At 46.4% G+C, this 21,325-nt stretch overlaps 1 protein-coding gene across 1 annotated transcript in view; it reads right to left on the reverse strand.

Annotated features, from left to right (window-relative positions):
• LOC120995067 (complement component receptor 1-like protein) overlaps window positions 1-21,325 on the reverse strand; it is a 127,324-nt gene that overhangs the window by 12,032 nt on the left and 93,967 nt on the right. The window contains exon 9 of the mRNA XM_040424044.1: window positions 11,128-11,344. Within this exon, the coding sequence (XP_040279978.1) occupies window positions 11,128-11,344 (217 nt within the window). The remainder of the gene's footprint in view (window positions 1-11,127; window positions 11,345-21,325) is intronic.

The raw sequence follows: 21,325 nt of genomic DNA on the forward strand, positions 1-21,325 counted from the left end.
TTCCCTAGTTTCTCCAGATATGGGGCCAGTTTGTAGCCCTCTGCAGGCTCTGGTACACCGTCAGCTTCTGGGATGCTCTCACCTCCTTCCTCCATTCACTGATATATTCCTCTTGTTTCTTGTTTACCGTGTTCCTGATCCAGGCTTTTGTGAGGTGGTGTGGGGGGATTATCTGGTCGGCTGGGTTTCAGTAAGTTGATTTTGGGGCTTTGCCTTGCCTGGGATCCCTTGGTGTAGCAAGGCTTTATGGTGATGGGAGCCTTCACTACTACCATGTAGATGGCCCCAGAATGATAGCGCCCTCTCCTGGATTGTAAAGTGTAGAGGGAATCTGCCTAACTCCCCTCGACAGGCACTGTTAGAGGTGCTCCGATGGACCTGGAGGAGATGCTTACAAAATTCCAGGTGGAATATTTCTGTTGGGCTGAAATCCCATCTTGACCAGTCGGGGTACGTGTGAGGGCCCCAGACTTCACTGCCATACAGGAGGATTGGTGCAATAATGGAGTCAAATATTTTAAGCCAGACCCTCACTGGTGCTTTCAGGTGGTACAGTCGTATTCTGATGTTGTAGAAGGTCTTGCATGCTTTGTCTTTCAGCTCCTCAATGGCTGATTTGAAGCTCCCAGTTTGGTCAATTATCAGGCCAAGGTAGGTGTACCTGTTGGTGGCTGTAAGAGGGTGGTTGTGTAGCGTGACGGTAGGGGGCCTTGCTGACTTTTTTTTACTTCTCTGGAACACCATAGTGTTGGTCTTTTTTAAATTGATGGGAAGGGCCCATGTGGTGTTGAATTTCTCCAGAATGACTAGCTGGTCTTGGAGACCTTTCTCAGTTGGTGATAGTAGGAGACGGTCATCCACATACAGGAGAAATTTAACCTCAGTGTCAGGGAGGAGGAGACCTGGTGTTGAAGAAGACTCCACAGCCGCTGCCAGCTCTTTGATGTAAATGTTAAAGAGAGTTGGACTAAGGCTGAAGCCCTGTCTGACTCCTTGGCTCTGCTGGAAGTAAGCCGCCCTTTTCCCATTTACCTTCACGCTGCATCGGTTCTCGGTGTAGGAGCCTTTGATGACGTCGTATGTCTTTCCTCCTATTTCTGTCTCCAATAGCTTCAGGAGCAATCCTGGGTGCCACACTGAGTCAAAGGTCTTTTTGAAGTCCACAAAACAACCGTATGTCTTTCCCTGCTTTGTGTTGTGGACATGGCTCTGGATGAGGTGGTGCAGGGTGTAGACGTAGTCTGTGGTGCGGTGGTTTGGCATGAACCCTGCTTAGCTTTTACTGAGTACATTGTGCTGGGTGAGAAAGTCGAGGATTCTCTGGTTCAGGATACTGTTAAATAGTTTCCCCAGATTGCTGCTAACACATATTCCTCAGTAGTTGGCTGGGTCATACCTGTCCCTGCTCATGTATATTGGGGTTATGACACCTTGGTTCCAGGCTTGGGGGATGTAGCCAGTGCTTAGCAAAATGTTGTACAGTTTTGCTATGGCGGCCTGTATTGCTGGTGGGCTGTACTTAATAATTTCGGGTGGGATGCCATCTGTGCCGCTGTCTTTCTTACCCCTTATGGTTGATATTCTCTTTGATATGTCCTGCAGTGTTATGGGTGAGTCTAGCGGGTTTTGGAAATCTAAGTATCTCTTCCATGCTCTTCAGTTTTGACCTCATTTTTTCTTGGTCTGGGTTACGTTCTTCTTTTGGGATGTCTCTGTAGAGGTCTCTGAAATACAGGAGCCAGATGTTGCCGTTCTGAATATGGAGGTTGTTTTTCTTCTAATTTGTGCCCAGGTGGTTCCATATTTCCCAGAAGGAGTTATCTTGGAGGGCATCTTGAAGCTGTGTAAGTTTGGTTGAGGTATATTCTTGCTTTTTCCTCTGCGTTGTGTCGTAGACTTCCCTTAGGTTGGTGTTGTTGGGATCTCAATGCTTTTTATTTGAGGCCGATCTTAAGGTTTTCCGTACAGTTCTGCACTCATGCTTTTTCAGGTCAGCCATTTCTGCCATGGTGTAAAATATATTATTAAGATCTCTTACAGCTTGTTTGACTCCTTTTGGGTTTATCTCAAACCTTGTTGAAGTAGTAAAGCATCCCTTGGATTTCTGGTTTATTGTGCACCGCACCTCTTTATATCTCTGAGCCGAAGTCTTGGACCACTTATAAGATGGAGGTAGTGTGAAGAGCCCCACCTGCTGAGGTATTTGTCCTGGTAGTTTGTTTGTGGACTAAATATATAGGGATGTTTGGTTGTGATCAGACAAGTGCGATTGTGGGCTGACTATGAAGGGCCCAAAGTTTGCAGGGTCCATGTCTGTGATGGCGTAGTCCACTACGCTGCTACCCACATGGGAGTTTAATATAGTCCTTCCTAGAGAGTCTCCCTTGGTGCGACCGTTGAGAATGTGGAGTCCTAGGCTTCGGCAAAGATTCAACAGTTTTTTGACACTTTTATTTACTGTGCTGTCGTAACTGTTCCTCTCTGTATGTACTGAGCTGTCGCTGTCGGTCTGTGCTCCATATATATAGATGTTTCCATCTGTGGTCAGGTAGTCTCTTTCCTTGCCTGTTCTAGCATTGAGGTCTCCCATGATAAGGACTTTGTCCAGGGTTTGATAGTGGGTGGCTTCCCTTTGAAGGAGCTCAAAGCATTCTGGGTTGTAGTAGTGGGATTCAGGTGGTGGTATGTAGGCCGCACAGAGATAGATGTCAGACTGGGAAGTGAGGATGGAGCGGTCTATTCTGATCCAGATATGACTGTTTTCCCGTTTCACTGGTCTGATCTGCTCATGGAGCTCCACTTTATAGCACACTAGTATTCCTCCCGAACAGTGGCCAAGTTTGGTGGTTTTATTTTTAGGGCTGGGACAGAGATTTCCCTGTATCCAGTGGGCGCCAGGGACTCGCTCTCTACCTTAGTCCATGTTTCTAGAAGGATTTGAATGTCGATGTTTCTCAAACTCTGGGTGAAGTCTGGATCATTTACTTTACATCTAAAGGCTGACGCGTTCAGACCTTGGATGTTCCAGCTGCTGATTATAAAGGATGTCATGCTGGTCCTTTTACCTTGTAATGAGCGGGTTTCATAGGACGAGCTGGGGGACTAACTGGTTCTGGTAGGATAGATAATGCTTGTGTTGTCCAGTCACTTGAATGTTCTACATAAAGTTCTGAGCAGGTTTTTTATCTCATCTAGGTCTCTGCTCTGTATTTCCCTGTGTGAGGCGGGTGGTTTCCTCCATGTTTTTTTCCTCTGGTGGACCACGTTGGGGTACAGGTCCTTGTTTCTTGTTTGTGGTGTGGCGTTTGATACTTGAGGTCTTTGTGTTGTTGGTAGACTTTCCCTGTTGTCTCAAAATTGGCCTGTGTAGGGTCTAGGCCAGGGGGTTGTGTTTAGTACAATGTCCTTCATTTCTTTGGCCAGGAGGCTGACTCCTTGCTTATTGAGGTGTTTGCTGTCATATAGATGAAGGCGGTTGATGGCGGGGAGTTGTGCCAGGGTGACGTTTGGCACAGCGCTGATCTTAGCTGCTAGTTCAGTGTTAATGGTTTGGATGGTATTGTTGGGCACATCCTTTCTGGGCAGCAGGGATGACACTATTATTTTACTGGCCGGGAACTTCTGTTGTGCAATTTTTGCCAGCTGTTCCGCGATCTGCTGCTAATGGTCTTGAAGGTAGTTTGTCCCCATATGTATGATGATATTGGTTGGACTGGTGAAGTGTGGATCATTGATAACTGCTGTGACTTTTTCGATCGTTGCACAATACATTTTTTGAACCCTTTCTTTTGGGAAAAGCCGCCTCATGTTCAGGTATTTCCCATTGGAGTCTATGATTAGTACTGCATCCGGACATTGGGGATTATGGGCCACTTGCTGTTTGGTGAAGGTTTTCTGGGTGCTGTTCGGTCCTGTTACTGGGTCTTACTGTTGGTTTGTGCTTGGGGTTCTAATAATTGTTGGCTCTGTCTCCACGAGTAGCAATCCGCTATTGGTTGGTGTGGTTACATACATTTCTGGTGTTGTTAATGTGTTACGGATCTTTGGTATAAAGTTCTGGATGCTGGTTGTCATTGTGTCTGTGCTCTTCGCTGACCCCCCATTCCTGATTATGTATCTGCATCATTAGATCTGTAAACTCTTGTTAAAGCTTTCTATTTTCTTGTTGTAGGGCATGCAGTTTACATTGCATTTCTCCCAGAGCTGCTGTAAATTCACATTTGAGTTTATTTCATTAAAGGGCTTCTGTCCCCCCACTAAACTTTTTTTTTTTTTTGGTTACTTATAATCCCTATACTGCGATTTATGCATACACACTTTAATTAATCATTTTGGTTCAGCAGATTATGTTAAAAACATACTTTTAAAATATGCAAATTACCTTTCTACCAGCAAGTAGGGCGGCTACTTGCTGGTAGCAGCCGCATCCTCCTATCCTAAAGACGCCCCCTCCGCATGTTGATTGACAGGGCCAGCGGACGGGATCTCTCTCTGCTGGCCCTGTTTGCATTCAAAATCTGGCGCCTGCGCCGTACCTGTCTTCAGTCGGCACAGGTGCACTGAGAGGCGGACTCTTGCTCGGCCGCTCCATCCTCAATGCGCCTGCGCCGATGACGTCACATCTACACCCGGCGCAGGCGCATTGAGAAGGGGGACGCTCGCTCGGCCGCTCCTTCCTCAATGCGCCTGCGCCGGGTGTAGATGTGACGTCATCAGCGCAGGCGCATTGAGGATGGAGTGGCCGAGCGAGCGTCCGCCTCTCAGTGCGCCTGCGCCGACTGAAGACAGGTACGGCGCAGGCGCCAGATTTTGAATGCAAACAGGGCCAGCAGAGAAAGATCCCATCCGCTGGCCCTGTCAATCAACATGCGGAGGGGGCGTCTTTAGGATAGGAGGATGCGGCTGCTACCAGCAAGTAGCCGCCCTACTTGCTGGTAGCAAGGTAATTTGCATATTTTAAAAGTACGTTTTTATCATAATCTGCTGAACCAAAATGATTAATTACAGTATGTATGCATAAATCGCAGTATAGGGATTATAAGTAACCAAAAAAAAAAAACTGTTTAGTGGGGTGACATTTGCATTTTTGTCACTTCGGTTTCTTTGAAGTTCTTCCTTGAATTGAACAAAGTCTCTTTCTAATTGAGATAAACATTCTCTGAGAATTCCGGGTGTTGGGTGGGAAGCATCCTCACCTAAAGCCTCAGGGAACTCTTTGGGGGTTGTCTCTGGTTTTTATTCTGACTTGTATTTTTGGGCCAGGTTTTTGCTATGAGGAAAGGTTCTTTCAAACTGTGTTAAGTTGTCCTCATTGCCTTGTATCATGATGGTGCCTGTGTTGTATAGATTTATAGTGAGTACACATAGGCGTGCGCACGGGGTGTGCTGGGTGTGCCTGGGCACACCCTAATCACACCTCTGTGCTCCTGCACTGCTGCCTGCCGCAGCTGCCTCTTGAACCCCGGCTGCCCCGCACACTCGCACAGCTTCAATGACATCTGCTCGACTGCTCCTGGAGAGTCCTGTGCTTCGTGTCCCGGCGTCCGGCTGCGTAACGTCACTCACTCCGACGTCACGCGCCTGCTCCGCCTGCTTCATTAATAAAGTGGGAGGAGCAGGCACGTGCGGTGTGATGGAGTGAGTGACGTTACGTTACGCTGCCGCCGGCCTAGTTGAATGTTTGAGAGCCCGCCCAGTGCTTGTGTGAATACTAGCTGGAGGGAGTCCCACTGTCCCAGTAAGTTAGTAATAGTAGTACAACTACAAGTTTACAACACTTTACATAAGGAACGCGGTGGGCTCTAACAATAGTTGCCGGCCTGAAGCCTCCACCCCCTGTTGGGGGTCAATGTCAGGGACACTGTTATGGGGGGGGAGGATCTGTGGATGATGACACATATATAGCACAAGATGCCACTGTATATGTGTCATCCACAGATTCATCCCAGGCCCCCCATAACAGTGCCATCCACAGATATCCCCTTAATAGACTGTTAAGGGGATATCTGTGGTCTGTGTGGAATATGACACTGTTATGGGGGATCTGTGGATGACACTGTTATGGCGGGGATCTGTGGATGATACTGTTATGGGGGGGATCTGTGGATGACGCACTTTTAATAACAGTGCGTCATCCACAGATGCCCCCACAACAGTGCCATCCACAGATATCCCCTTAATAGACTGTTAAGGGGATATCTGTGGTCTGTAGATGACTGTTATGGGGGCATCTGTGGAATTTGACACTGTTATGGGGGATCTGTGGTTGACACTGTTATGGGGGCATCTGTGAGGAATATGACACTGTTATGGGGGATCTGTGGATGACACTGTTATGGGGGGGATCTGTGGATGATACTGTTATGGGGGGGATCTGTGGATGACGCACTGTTAATAACAGTGCGTCATCCACAGATGCCCCCATAACAGTGCCATCCTCAGATATCCCCTTAACAGTGCATCATCCACAGATATCCCCTTAACAGTGCATCATCCACAGATGCCCCCATAACCGTGTGTCATCCACTGATGCCCATTACAGTGGAGTGTCATCCACAGATGCCCATAACAGTGCGTCATCCACAGATGCCCCCATAACAGTGTCATCCACAGATGCCCCCATAACAGTGTCATCCACAGATGCCCCCATAACAGTGTCATCCACAGATGCCCCCATAACAGTGTCATCCACAGATGCCCCCATAACAGTGTTATCCACAGATGTCTCATAACAGTGTCATCCACTGATGCCCATAACAGTGTGTTATCCACAGAACCCCCATAGCAGTATGTCATCCACAGATCCCCCATAGCAGTGTGTCATCCACAGATCCCCCATAACAGTGTGTCATGAACAGATCCCCCATAACAGTGTGTCATCCACAGATCCCCCATAACAGTGTGTCATCCACAGATCCCCCATAATACTGTGTCATCCACAGATCTCCCATAACAGTGTGTCATCCACAGATCCCCCATAACAGTGTGTCATCCACAGATCCCCCATAACACTGTGTCATCCACAGATCCCCCATAACACTGTGTCATCCACAGATCCCCCATAACACTGTGTCATCCACAGATCCCCCATAACCGTGTGTCATCCACAGATCCCCCCATAACAGTGCACCTGCGCACTGAGGAGAGACTGGAAGGAGGGGAAGATCCGCGGAAGCAAGCAGAGGACAGCACAGCAGACGACTGAATGGCTTCTTTTGTAAGTAAATTATTTTATTATAGTGCTGAAACTGCTTTAAACTCAAAAAAAAAGTTTTGGAGAGTGTTTCTCTCTTTCTCAGGTCTGAAGCAATACAGAGGAAGAAAGGAAAACTCTTGAAAGCTTGTCTTTTAAGTATTCGGATAGTACAATAAAAAGGTATCCCTGCATACCGCAATACTCTCGTATTTTGTAATCTTATTTATATATACTTATTTCGTTTTTTCAGTAGTATGATTAAGTGGTGAAAATTATTAGTGGCCCCCCCCATTTTTGACTGTGATATCTTATGTGCCCCCCCCCTATATATTGTTCCTAGAGTCGCCACTGCGCAGAGGCGGAGTCATAGCAACACTAGGGTGAGGCCCGGCCTGTGTGTGTATGTATATTATATATATACACTGCGTGCAGAATTATTAGGCAAATGAGTATTTTGACCACATCATCCTCTTTATGCATGTTGTCTTACTCCAAGCTGTATAGGCTCGAAAGCCTACTACCAATTAAGCATATTAGGTGATGTGCATCTCTGTAATGAGAAGGGGTGTGGTCTAATGACATCATTACCCTATATTAGGTGTGCATAATTATTAGGCAACTTCCTTTCCTTTGGCAAAATGGGTCAAAAGAAGGACTTGACAGGCTCAGAAAAGTCAAAAATAGTGAGATATCTTGCAGAGGGATGCAGCACTCTTAAAATTGCAAAGCTTCTGAAGCGTGATCATCGAACAATCAAGCGTTTCATTCAAAATAGTCAACAGGGTCGCAAGAAGCGTGTGGAAAAACCAAGGCGCAAAATAACTGCCCATGAACTGAGAAAAGTCAAGCGTGCAGCTGCCAAGATGCCACTTGCCACCAGTTTGGCCATATTTCAGAGCTGCAACATCACTGGAGTGCCCAAAAGCACAAGGTGTGCAATACTCAGAGACATGGCCAAGGTAAGAAAGGCTGAAAGACGACCACCACTGAACAAGACACACAAGCTGAAACGTCAAGACTGGGCCAAGAAATATCTCAAGACTGATTTTTCTAAGGTTTTATGGACTGATGAAATGAGAGTGAGTCTTGATGGGCCAGATGGATGGGCCCGTGGCTGGATTGGTAAAGGGCAGAGAGCTCCAGTCCGACTCAGACGCCAGCAAGGTGGAGGTGGAGTACTGGTTTGGGCTGGTATCATCAAAGATGAGCTTGTGGGGCCTTTTCGGGTTGAGGATGGAGTCAAGCTCAACTCCCAGTCCTACTGCCAGTTTCTGGAAGACACCTTCTTCAAGCAGTGGTACAGGAAGAAGTCTGCATCCTTCAAGAAAAACATGATTTTCATGCAGGACAATGCTCCATCACACGCGTCCAAGTACTCCACAGCGTGGCTGGCAAGAAAGGGTATAAAAGAAGAAAATCTAATGACATGGCCTCCTTGTTCACCTGATCTGAACCCCATTGAGAACCTGTGGTCCATCATCAAATGTGAGATTTACAAGGAGGGAAAACAGTACACCTCTCTGAACAGTGTCTGGGAGGCTGTGGTTGCTGCTGCACGCAATGTTGATGGTGAACAGATCAAAACACTGACAGAATCCATGGATGGCAGGCTTTTGAGTGTTCTTGCAAAGAAAGGTGGCTATATTGGTCACTGATTTGTTTTTGTTTTGTTTTTGAATGTCAGAAATGTATATTTGTGAATGTTGAGATGTTATATAGGTTTCACTGGTAAAAATAAATAATTGAAATGGGTATATATTTGTTTTTTGTTAAGTTGCCTAATAATTATGCACAGTAATAGTCACCTGCACACACAGATATCCCCCTAAAATAGCTAAAACTAAAAACAAACTAAAAACTACTTCCAAAAATATTCAGCTTTGATATTAATGAGTTTTTTGGGTTCATTGAGAACATGGTTGTTGTTCAATAATAAAATTAATCCTCAAAAATACAACTTGCCCAATAATTCTGCACTCCCTGTATATATACAGTACAGACCAAAAGTTTGGACACACCTTCTCATTCAAAGAGTTTTCTTTATTTTCATGACTATGAAAATTGTAGATTCACACTGAAGGCATCAAAACTATGAATTAACACATGTGGAATTATATGCATAACAAACAAGTGTGAAACAACTGAAAATATGTCATATTCTAGGTTCTTCAAAGTAGCCACCTTTTGCTTTGATTACTGCTTTGCACACTCTTGGCATTCTCTTGATGAGCTTCAAGAGGTAGTCCCCTGAAATGGTTTTCACTTCACAGGTGTGCCCTGTCAGGTTTAATAAGTGGGATTTCTTGCCTTATAAATGGGGTTGGGACCATCAGTTGCGTTGAGGAGAAGTCAGGTGGATACACAGCTGATAGTCCTACTGAATAGACTGTTAGAATTTGTATTATGGCAAGAAAAAAGCAGCTAAGTAAAGAAAAACGAGTGGCCATCATTACTTTAAGAAATGAAGGTCAGTCAGTCAGCCGAAAAATTGGGAAAACTTTGAAAGTAAGGGCTATTTGACCATGAAGGAGAGTGATGGGGTGCTGCGCCAGATGACCTGGCCTCCACAGTCACCGGACCTGAACCCAATCGAGATGGTTTGGGGTGAGCTGGACCGCAGAGTGAAGGCAAAAGGGCCAACAAGTGCTAAGCATCTCTGGGAACTCCTTCAAGACTGTTGGAAGACCATTTCAGGGGACTACCTCTTGAAGCTCATCAAGAGAATGCCAAGAGTGTGCAAAGCAGTAATCAAAGCAAAAGGTGGCTACTTTGAAGAACCTAGAATATGACATATTTTCAGTTGTTTCACACTTGTTTGTTATGTATATAATTCCACATGTGTTAATCCATAGTTTTGATGCCTTCATAGTCATGAAAATAAAGAAAACTCTGAATGAGAAGGTGTGTCCAAACTTTTGGTCTGTACTGTATATATATATATATATATATATATATACATACATACACACGTGCGTGAGGCGTGTGTGTTTGTACTTTAGGGTGCACACGCTAATGCAATAGGCTGCGCACGCCTATGTGTACAGTGTCCTCCTCATCCCCTGTTTCCTTTATGCTGATCTGTCGGCCCCTATTGATGCCGCACTTTGATATGTTAATATAATGTCTGCAGAAGGCTGTGTGCCAGGCTGACGGCTTCTCAGTGAAGAACACTGCGTCTGTTTTCCTCCTCTGTGGCTCCTTATAAGTGAAACCAGCATAGAGGGTCTCTGGACTCTGTCTAATGGTGGCATCTTTTACAGCTTTTCTTGCTTGAGTGCTCCTCAGCCCTTCTGAGTATGTTATCTCAGGGATGTCTGATCCCCTGCTGGCTGAGCCTTGTGTCTTTTTCTCATCTACATTGCTGGACATTCCTTGTTTCAAATTGTGGTTTTCCATTTCTTAAATAATATCCTTATTTCTATGGAGTTTGGTCTCTAGCAGTTTCTAGTGAGGTTGTGGGGGTTTTGGTGTTGGAGCAGGAGATCTTACCTATGGTTGCTCAGTTCTCTGGACTCTAGATGATGATGGTGCTTGTTGCTGTAGTCTATCCTGTTAATTGCTGTCTGTCCTGTAAGCAAAAATCTTGTTCTGTCCTTTAAAATCCATAAGTTTTTCCTTTTTCATGAAGAGCTTTAGACCTGCTTGATTCTGTATCCCATAGAGTTTATATTTCCCAGATCTTGTCTTAAAATTTGCTCATTACAAGGTATAAAGTGATGAAAACTCAGGAGCTCATGTTCAGGTCTGTGCTCAGTGCTATCTATCTATCTATCTATCTATCTATCTATCTATCTATCTATCTATCTATCTATCTAATATCTATCTCATATCTATCTCTCTAATTTTTTTCTTAAAATTCTCAGAATATTTCTCTTACCAACTTGTTACTACTAAAGGTTAATATAGAAATTCAGATTAGCAACAAATCTCACCTTTCGCATGTCGGAAGTTTAGGTGACCAATAGTATTCAAAGAAACCAAGTTTGCATTTACTGCTGATTTTTCCAACTAATTCAAAGCCATCATCACACTCAACTTGTATCTTGTCTGATGTTGAGAAGGCATGTCCATGTTCTTCTGGGTAGTAATACTTTCCATTCTTAAGTACAACATGTCCATTTGCAATTTTTGGTGAACTGCACCCAAACCCTAGTAAACCATATATAATGACAGGGATAAATTCTGTATTACAGTTTCTCTATATTAGTAACTGTTCCATTAGTTTATATTGCTTATAACTAGAGATGAGCGAATTTCTAAAAAAATTGATTCAGCTGGTTCGACAAATTTTCAGTAAAAATTCAATTCGATCCAAATTTATTCGTGGCGAATCGCATTAAAAAACAGCTATTTCCTGGCTGCAGAGAGCCTGTATAGTGGTGTAGAACACTGTTCCTTGCAGTAAGACGCATGGGGAGTCTGCTGTGATAGTGAAACAATATGTGAGTCAGTATGACATGCACATGACAGGCGTCGCTCTTAGAATCTCTGCATAGTTCACTTATTTAGGGAGTTACAGCGCCAAAACTGACCAAATAACTCAAGTGTCAACTCAGCCTTAGAGGTCGATGTTAGCGCCAGGTATAAAGAACTGTGCAGAGGCTCAATATCCTACTGTAGCGTGAAAGAGTGCACTCTTTTTACACTGATGTAGATGTCTACAGAAACACTTATACAAGTAGAGCCCCCCTGACAGAGTGGAGAGGGTGTCAGCAGTAAGTTTGTGTTGACGTCACTGATTATTTTGCCCTTCCTCTAATCCGTCAGAACAATAACCCCCTAAAAAATGGATCCTGTCTGTTGAGCATCCGCCTTCACTCAGTCAGCATTTGGTCAGTAATCCATCAGTATTGCTGAAGCCCAAACAAAAAAAAAACAGGAGTGGATCCAAAACAGAGATGACACATGAATGGAATATTTGCATGTCTTCTGTGTTTTTTACCCACTCCTGCTTTTGGTTACCAAATCATAAGCTAATTCTGATGGGACCATACAGGCCTTACAGCTGCTACACAGACAGGATCCGTTGTGCGTATCATTTTTCCTTCCTTATGACAGATCAGAAGGGTCAAATAAGTGATGACATCAACCCAATGACATAGTGTTAAGGTAGCAGAAGAATATGGAGACCACAGAATGGCCCAGTGACATAGTGGGGAGGTGGCGGCAACAGCAGCATGAGGAGACCACAGAGTGGCCCATTTACATAGTGTTGAGGTAGCAGAAGCATGAGGAAGCCACAGAAAGGCCCAGTGACATAGTGTTGAGTTAGCAGCAGCATGAGGAGGCCACAGACTGGCAAGGTGACATAGTGTGGAGGTGGCAGCAGCAGCAGCATGAGGAAGCCACAGAGTGGCCCAGTGACATAGTATCGGGTTAGCAGCAGCATGAGGAAACCACAGAGTGGCGAGGTGACATAGTGTTGAGGTGGCAACAGCATGAGAAGACCACAGAGTGGCACAATGACAGAGTGTAGAGGTAACAGCAGCAGCATGAGGAGGCCACAGACTGGCAAGGTGACATAGTGTGGAGGTGGCAGAAACAGCAGCAGCATGAGGAGGCCACAGAGTGGCCCAGAGACAGAGTTGTGAGTTGGCAGCAGCATGAGGAGACCACAGAGTTGCCCAGTGATATAGTGTTGAGGTAACAGCAGCATAAGGAGATCACAGAGTGGTGATTTGTCAGCAGCATGAGGAGACCACAGAGTAGCGAGGTGACATAGTGTGGAGGTGGCAGCAGCATGAGGAGACGAGAGAGTGGCACAATAACAGAGTGTGGAGGTGGCAGCAGCATGAGGAGGCCACAGACTGGCAAGGTGACATAGTGCAGAGGTGGAAGCAGCATGAAGAGGCCACAGAGTGGCACAATGAGAGAGTGTGTAGGTGGCAGCAGCAGCATGAGGAGACCATAAGTGGCCCAGAGACAGAGTTGTGAGTTGGCAGCAGCATGAGGAGACCACAGAGTGGCAAGGTGAAATAGTGTGGAGGTGGTAACAGCATGAGGAGACCACAGAGTGGCACAATGACAGTGTGGAGGTGGCAGCAGCAGCATGAGGAGGTCACAGACTGGCAAGGTGACATAGTGTGGAGGTGACATCAGCATGAGGAGGCCACAGAGTGGCACAATGACAGATTTTGGAGGTGGCAGCAGCAGCATGAGGAGACCACAGAGTGGCACAATGACATAGTGTGGAGGTGGCAGCATCAGCATAAGGAGACCTGAGTGGTGAGGTGGCAGCAGCATCAGGAGACCACAGAGTGACCCGATGACAGAGTGGGGAGGTGGGTGGCAATAACAGTACCCGTTGACGATACTGGGTGTAAGAAGGAGCACTTGACACCAGATGTGTGGCATCAGGCGGGTGGCAGCATCAGAATAGTAGCTGAGGCAGGTAGCCAGAAGAAACCGGTCTCTTTTGTCAAGGTTTGGGTGAGGCAGCATGGATGATCTAATCTGAGGCATCAGGCATTGGTGGGTGGAAATCCTGGCTGATCCACGCCTGATTCATCTTGACAAAGGTCAGTCTCTCCACATTTTGGGTGGACAGGCGAGTTCTCCTTGGGGTAACTATGGCCCCACCGCACTAAATACCCGCTCTGATGCCACACTACTGGCCGGGCAGGACAGCTTTTCAGGGCAACCTGGGCCAGTTGGGGCCACAAATCCAGTTTGGCTGCCCAGTAGTCCAGCGGATCTTCAATGTGGGGTGGCAGGGTGTTGTCCAAGTATGCCACCACCTGGTGGTCCAGGTTGTGCTCCAGGTCTAGCTGCTGCTGGTGAGTAGTTTCTATACAAGGCGGGTTAAGAAAGCTGCTCATCGACTCTAGACTTAAGCTGCTGCTGATGGAGCTGGTACTGCTCCTACCCCCGACCCTGCCACAGCAGCCATGACAGTGGAAGAAGAGAGCAGAGGGCAGATAGGCAGCGGCCAACTGACTACATAGGATGTCTCTATAGTAGTTCAGTTTGTCCTCCCTCTCAGCGGGTGTAAAAAAGGCCCCAATTTTGGACCAGTAGCAAGGGTCCAACAAGGTGGAGAGCCAGAAATCATCCCTCTGCCAAATGGTAACTATTCGCCTTTCTCTACCCAAGCAAGTGACCATGCAGAGGGCCATTTGCACAAGTGACACCACTGCATCTCAACGGCATACTGCCACATTGTGCCTGGGTCATCTGCCTCGTCTTCCTCATCTCCCTCTTGCTCCTCCGGCTGCTCATGCTCCTCCTCTCCTGTCACCTATGTACAAAAACCATCCATTTCGTTACACATTGCTTGTGTGCCAATGTCATCCTCCTCCAGTTCAGCCCCCACAGGGCTCATGTAGCCATGAGATGTACAGTACAGACCAAAAGTTTGGACACACCTTCTCATTCAAAGAGTTTTCTTTATTTTCATGACTATGAAGGCATCAAAACTATGAATTAACACATGTGGAATTATATACATAACAAACAAGTGTGAAACAACTGAAAATATGTCATATTCTAGGTTCTTCAAAGTAGCCACCTTTTGCTTTGATTACTGCTTTGCACACTCTTGGCATTCTCTTGATGAGCTTCAAGAGGTAGTCCCCTGAAATGGTCTTCCAACAGTCTTGAAGGAGTTCCCAGAGATGCTTAGCACTTGTTGGCCCTTTTGCCTTCACTCTGCGGTCCAGCTCACCCCAAACCATCTCGATTGGGTTCAGGTCCGGTGACTGTGGAGGCCAGGTCATCTGGCGCAGCACCCCATCACTCTCCTTCATGGTCAAATAGCCCTTACTTTCAAAGTTTTCCCAATTTTTCGGCTGACTGACTGACCTTCATTTCTTAAAGTAATGAAGGCCACTCGTTTTTCTTTACTTAGCTGCTTTTTTCTTGCCATAATACAAATTCTAACAGTCTATTCAGAAGGACTATCAGCTGTGTATCCACCTGACTTCTCCTCAACGCAACTGATGGTCCCAACCTTATTTATAAGGCAAGAAATCCCACTTATTAAACCTGACAGGGCACACCTGTGAAGTGAAAACCATTTCAGGGGACTACCTCTTGAAGCTCATCAAGAGAATGCCAAGAGTGTGCAAAGCAGTAATCAAAGCAAAAGGTGGCTACTTTGAAGAACCTAGAATATGACATATGTTCAGTTGTTTCACACTTGTGTTAATTCATAGTTTTGATGCCTTCAGTGTGAATCTACAATTTTCATAGTCATGAAAATAAAGAAAACTCTTTGAATGAGAAGGTGTGTCCAAACTTTTGGTCTGTACTATAGGTGCCACGTCTCAAGTCCCCTGACCAGCCAGAGTTACCAGCATCTGTTCCAGGATATGAAGCAGTGGAATGACGCTGTTCATCCCGTAGTCCTGGCGACTGATAAATAAGGTGGCATCCTCAAATGGCCTGAGCAAATGGCAGGTGTCACACATGAGCTGTCACTGGCTGACATCGAAGTTACACAGGAGAGTACTCCTGTCCACTTGGATAATCAAGAAATCGTTTATGGACTTTCTCTGTTCGTATAGTCGGTCCAAAATATGAAGGGTGGAAATCCAACAGGTGGAAATGTCACATATCAGCCTATGTTGGGGGATGCTGTTCTGCCGCTGCAGCTCAAGGAGGGTGTGCTTTGCGGTGTTCGAGTGACTAAATTGCATGCAAAGTTTCCTGGCCATTTTTAGGATGACTTGTAGATGGGTGGAAAAATTCAGGAAAAGCTTGACAACCAGATTTTACACGTGTGCCATGCATGGCTCATACCTCCTTGACGCAGTGTCAACACCATGTACTTCCCGTTGTCGGTCACCATGGTTCCGATTTTGAGTTGTCACGGAGAAAGCCAGGATTTGATTTCTTGATGAAGGAGGTGGAACAGTTCCTCCCTTGTGTTGCAAAGTATTTCCTGTTGAAAATACTTTGCAATAAATTCCTAATGAGCATAAAGTCACTTCTGCTGGGACTCTTCACTTTATTGCACGTGGAATTGGTCCTGTCCCGTGCGGCGTGCATCAAGCGAGTGCTGGCCGATTTATCCATATACCTCCCTTGTGTGACTCAGTTCGCCCAGGCAAACTAGGTGCAGAACAGCGTGACATCGCCGTGCCCTGAACATGTGGTATACTGGTGGGGCACTGTGAATTGTCCCTGCAGTGGAGGCTGAGGACATGGTGGAGGATGAGGAGGCAGAGATGGACATTGTCGCAGGACCAACTGCATGAGAACGTGGGGGCGGAAGCGGCGTCAACTGGCCAAGTTGCTGGTTTGGCTGGGCATGAACCACATTTACCCAGTGGGCCGTAAAGGACATATATTGTCCTTGACCGTAGCTATAGCTCCACACGTCGGCGCTGCCGTGCACTTTGGCAGACACGGACAGGTTCAAGGACTGGCCCAGCTTCTGTTCTACATATTTGTGCATGGCTGGTACTGCCTTTTTAGCAAAGATATGACGGCTTGGGACTCTCCACCTAGGCTCGGCACAAGCCATCAGTTCGCTGAAAGGTGCAGAGTCCACCACTTGGAAAGTATTGGGGGTTGTAGGATGATTTGTCCAGAAGATGGGAGGATGATGGAAAAGTAGTAAACTAAGATTTTTTTGTTGTTGTCAAACTGCAGAGATGAAAAATGGCGACAAAATGGTAGTCTGGTCTGTAGGTCTGAAAGGAGAAGATGAGGAAAGAGAACATCTACATCAAAGGAGATGTCACTGGATGTAAGAGGTATGGGGCGCTGTATTTCTGTAGTGACTGGATCAGGGGCGTAACGATCATGGTGCGACAGCGACCAGGGGTGGAGGCGGGACATGGGCGTGGCTGGAGGCGGGACATGTGTGGGGCCTGGAAGGAGGCCCTCCCTCCCTTCTGTTCGGGTTTGGCTTGAAGAAAAGGTGGCAACCCTAAACGCCATGCGCAAAACCCAAGCATGGTACAAAGAAGCTGCGGTCTACTTGGTGCAGGTTGCCTTGTACAACTCTTTTGTACTATCCCGGAGCGCTGGCAACACAGGGAAATTCCTGCAGTTCTAGGAGGCAGTCCTCAAGGCCCTGATCTTTTCTGACTGGGAAAGAGCAGGCCGGAGTACCTCAGGAACTGGAGGCGCCCGGATCATCCCTTATCAACACTTTCCAGGTGTGGTTCCCCCATACTGGAAAGAAGGGACGGTCCCAAAAAAAAGTGCAGCGTGTGTAACAGGAGGGGGTAACGGAAGGACACCACCACTCAGTGTGACACGTGCCCCGATTATCCGGGCCTCTGTATTGACGGTTGCTTCAGGGAGTATCACACTTCCATGGAGTACTAAATTTATAATCCCCTTCCCCCATTTTAATTTATTTCTCCACAGTCTTCACAGGAATAGCTGCAAAGTGGAAGAGAAAATTCTAAATCTCCTTTTTTTACACTAACATGTTCTTGTAGCCCCTTTTATTTCATTTTTACAAGGGGTAATAGGAGAAAAAGCGCTCCAAAATTCGTAGCCCAATTTCTCCCGAGTAAGGAAATACCCCATATGTGGACGTAAAGTGCTCTGCGGGCGAACTACATGGCTCAGAAGAGAAGGAGCGCCATTGGGATTTTGGTTGTCTAAAATCCCAATAGCGCTCTTTCTCTTCTGAGCCGTGTAGTTCACCCGCAGATCACTCTACATCCACATATGAGGTATTTTCTGACTCGGGAGAAATTGGGCTATAAACTGTTGGGCGAATAAGTTCATTTGCTCCACCATCAGATTCACAAATTGTTCACTGAAAAAAAAAAGCCCACTGTGCGAATCTGGATTCCTGGTTGGCCAACAAAGTCAGGAATCAAGGGCTCAAAATCCTCTGGGGTACTCCAGCCAAGTTCACCGGTAGCGGGCTCAGGTAAACTTGCCTGATGGGCCGGAAAACTAGTACGAGCCCCAGGGCTGCTCATACTAGTGTGGGCCACAGGGTTTCTGGCATGGGGGGCTCCTGGCTCCGCCTGGCGGCGTCTCCGCTGCCTTGGGACTCATCATCATCACTAGATGATGAGGAGAACGAGGATGAAAACAGGAAAGTGGGGTCATCCTCGTCCTCCCTGGGGCTCTCGGAGTTGGAGAGCAGCTGGGCGTATGCCTCCTTGGCCGAGAACATCCGGTGGGCCATCTTAGAACGCTAAAGGGGAGTGCGTGTGTGTGTAAAACTTTATTTAGTGTGTGTGTGTGGGGGAAGCGGTGTGTTTTTATGTATACCCTACCCTAACCCACCCTAACCTAACAGAATCCCTGAAAAATTGCTCACAGCCCAAAAACTCGCTGAACAGCGGTACCAAGCTGATCAGCGGTGGGGTGGGCGATGCGCTAACAGTGGCCAGGCGCTCTTTTACAACTAAAAGTGCCGGCTACAGTCAGCGCACCTACAAAAAGAAAAAAAAATGTGCTTGCGCCCCAAAATATGTGGGGGGGCAAGCTGCAGCATCCCTGGGGGGACGGGGGTCGCACAAGTTGTTGTGGACCCTAGACACCCTCAGATCCTGGTGCTGCACACAAAAAATAACTTTTTTTCTTTTCACTACCCCTGCCTAACCTAAAGCTCCACCTAAATGTTTATTTGCCAGATGGCACTTTATGGGGTCTCAGGGGCCACGGATGGCGGCGGATCGTGTGGGATTCAGATGGACCGACACAGGGCTCCTCTCTCCTTACTCACACAGAAGTCTGTGGGCGGGGAGAGTGGAGCTCCAGGACGTTATCTCCAGGTCAGTCCCTCCAACCAATCACAGGCAATCCTCACCCTCATCCTCCGTCACCGCCACCTCACAGGATCTACGGAGGGTGATCGGTGGTGTATATTACACCACTGATCACCCTCCTATTCCGGGTCACCGGAGACCTGAATAACCTGGAAATGCAGCGATCGCTGGTATGGAGGGGGGGGGGGGGTCACAGGACCCCCCCTCGGCATTGTCACAGGGTGCCTTCTAAATGATTTCAGCAGGCACACCGTTCCTAACACTGCCCGCCGCACAGCGGTGATCGGAAATACACAGGTACGCCCTGTGTCCATAAGAGGTTAAAGAGGCTCTGTCACCAGAATCAACCCTATTAGACCATACATACTGCCTGGTAGGGCTCATTATGCTGATTATGTATGATAAATAGCTGCAGAGATATGCAGAGATTCATATGCAAATAAACAATTCGAGCACTCAGAGGCGGGGCTGAATATTCTGAGCAATGCTCTATAACACCCCCTGTGCTCTGCACACACACCCCTCCCCCCATTGACTGACAGGGCTAGACACCAGGCTGACGTCACAGCACCACGGGGATACCGCACATGCAGCCGTCAGCGCTGACCGCGGCAGTGCAAGGGTTAATGAGCCGGCATCAGTGTTTTCACTGATGCCGGTGCATACGGCAGGGGTCCAACTATTAGTGCCTGCCGGACCCCTGCAGCTGATCGGGCGGGAGTAGCTCCTGTGGCCGCCCGATCAGAGCGCTGTACCTGTATGGCGCTGGGATTTGGGACCGTGTTTCCAGCGACATACATGTACAGAGCTGGTATCCTATGGGTTAATGACATATTATTTATTATAGTATATGCTATTAAAGAAAAAAACATATGTCTTCCTGGGGACTTCAACATGCAAAGCCATTAATGTAACCTCCAAGCTATAACATTAGCACATGGTTTTTCTATACTTAGAAGCTATCACATAGTACTGCGATCTGTATGATCATATATTGTGTCTGTGGATAAGCCAGTAATATGTATTTCAGCTTTCTGAGCAAATCTCAGTGTGGTGAAGCTATAGCACACTGTGTGTATAATGCACATATATACAGTAGATATGTAAAATCCAGGATACAGCTCGGTATACAGGGCCCCCTTTACTATAGTGCTGCCCATGTACTCTTAATAAAATAAAAAAGGACTACTTACATCACACACCACTTGAATTTGTCTCTGATCTAGAGCTCAATAAAATATAAAATATTAATGATTTTGAACCCTTGAACACTACATGCAAAGCAAGTGTCTTACCACTGAGCTATAGCTTTAGACACCAAAGGTGGTGATTTTTTTGTTGATCTATGAGATGTAGTATAGCAAAAAACACAGTAAACCGAAGATCCTTTGTGACACTGACAAGTGTAGGAAGTGAGATATCAGCATCACACATCATTTAAATTTGCCTCTTATCTAGGGCATAATAAAATATTAAAAAATTTTAGAGGCTGAAAGGGGTTTTCAACTCAGAAAGCCTGGACATGGGGCAACAGCATTACCACTGAGCTACCAGCTTGCCTTGGATAAGCTTGTGATTTTTGTTCATCTATATGATGTAGCATACAAAACCACAGTAAAGCTAAAATGTTTTGTGATACTGACAAGTGAAGGAAGTGAGATATCAGCGTCACACATCATTTAAATTTGCCTCTTACTTAGGGCATAATAAAATGTAAACATTTTTTTGAGGCTGAAAGGGGCTTTGAATTCCAAAAGCCTGGACATTGGGCAACAGCATTACCACTGAGCTACCAGCTTGACTTATATAAGCTTGGGATTTTTGTTCAACTCATTCTCACATTGACTCTGACCTATGAAGAGCATAAGTCAGAGTCAGGTGTGAGAGTCAGGTGTGAGGGTCAGGTGTGAGGGTCAGGTGTGAGGGTCAGGTGTCAGGGTCAGGTGTCAGGGTCAGGTGTCAGGATCAGGTGTCAGGGTCAGGTGTCAGGGTCAGGTGTCAGGGTCAGGTGTCACATTCGCATTATTTTGATACTTGACTATGATATCTGACCATGTCCTAAAATGAACACTGTACCCATGAAATCCATTCTTGTTTAGTGTTTTACGTATTGTAGATTAGCTAACAGGGATGTTAGCATATGCCAGAGACTTTTGTAAGCTTACACTCTAGGATTCTTCTGCACCTCATTGAGCAGTCTGCGCTATGCTCTTGCAGTCATCTTTACAGGACGGCCACTCCTAGGGAGAGTAGCAGCAGTGCTGAACTTTCTCCATTTATAGACAATTTGTCTTACCGTGGACTGATGAACAGCAAGGCTTTTGGAGATACTTTTTATAACCCTTTCCAGCTTTATGCAAGTCAACAATTCTTAATCGTAGGTCTTCTGAGAGCTCTTTTGTGCGAGGCATCATTCACATCAGGCAATGCTTCTTGTGAAAAG

Source organism: Bufo bufo, chromosome 3 (assembly GCF_905171765.1).
Source record: "Bufo bufo chromosome 3, aBufBuf1.1, whole genome shotgun sequence".
NCBI classification, from domain to species: domain Eukaryota; kingdom Metazoa; phylum Chordata; class Amphibia; order Anura; family Bufonidae; genus Bufo; species Bufo bufo.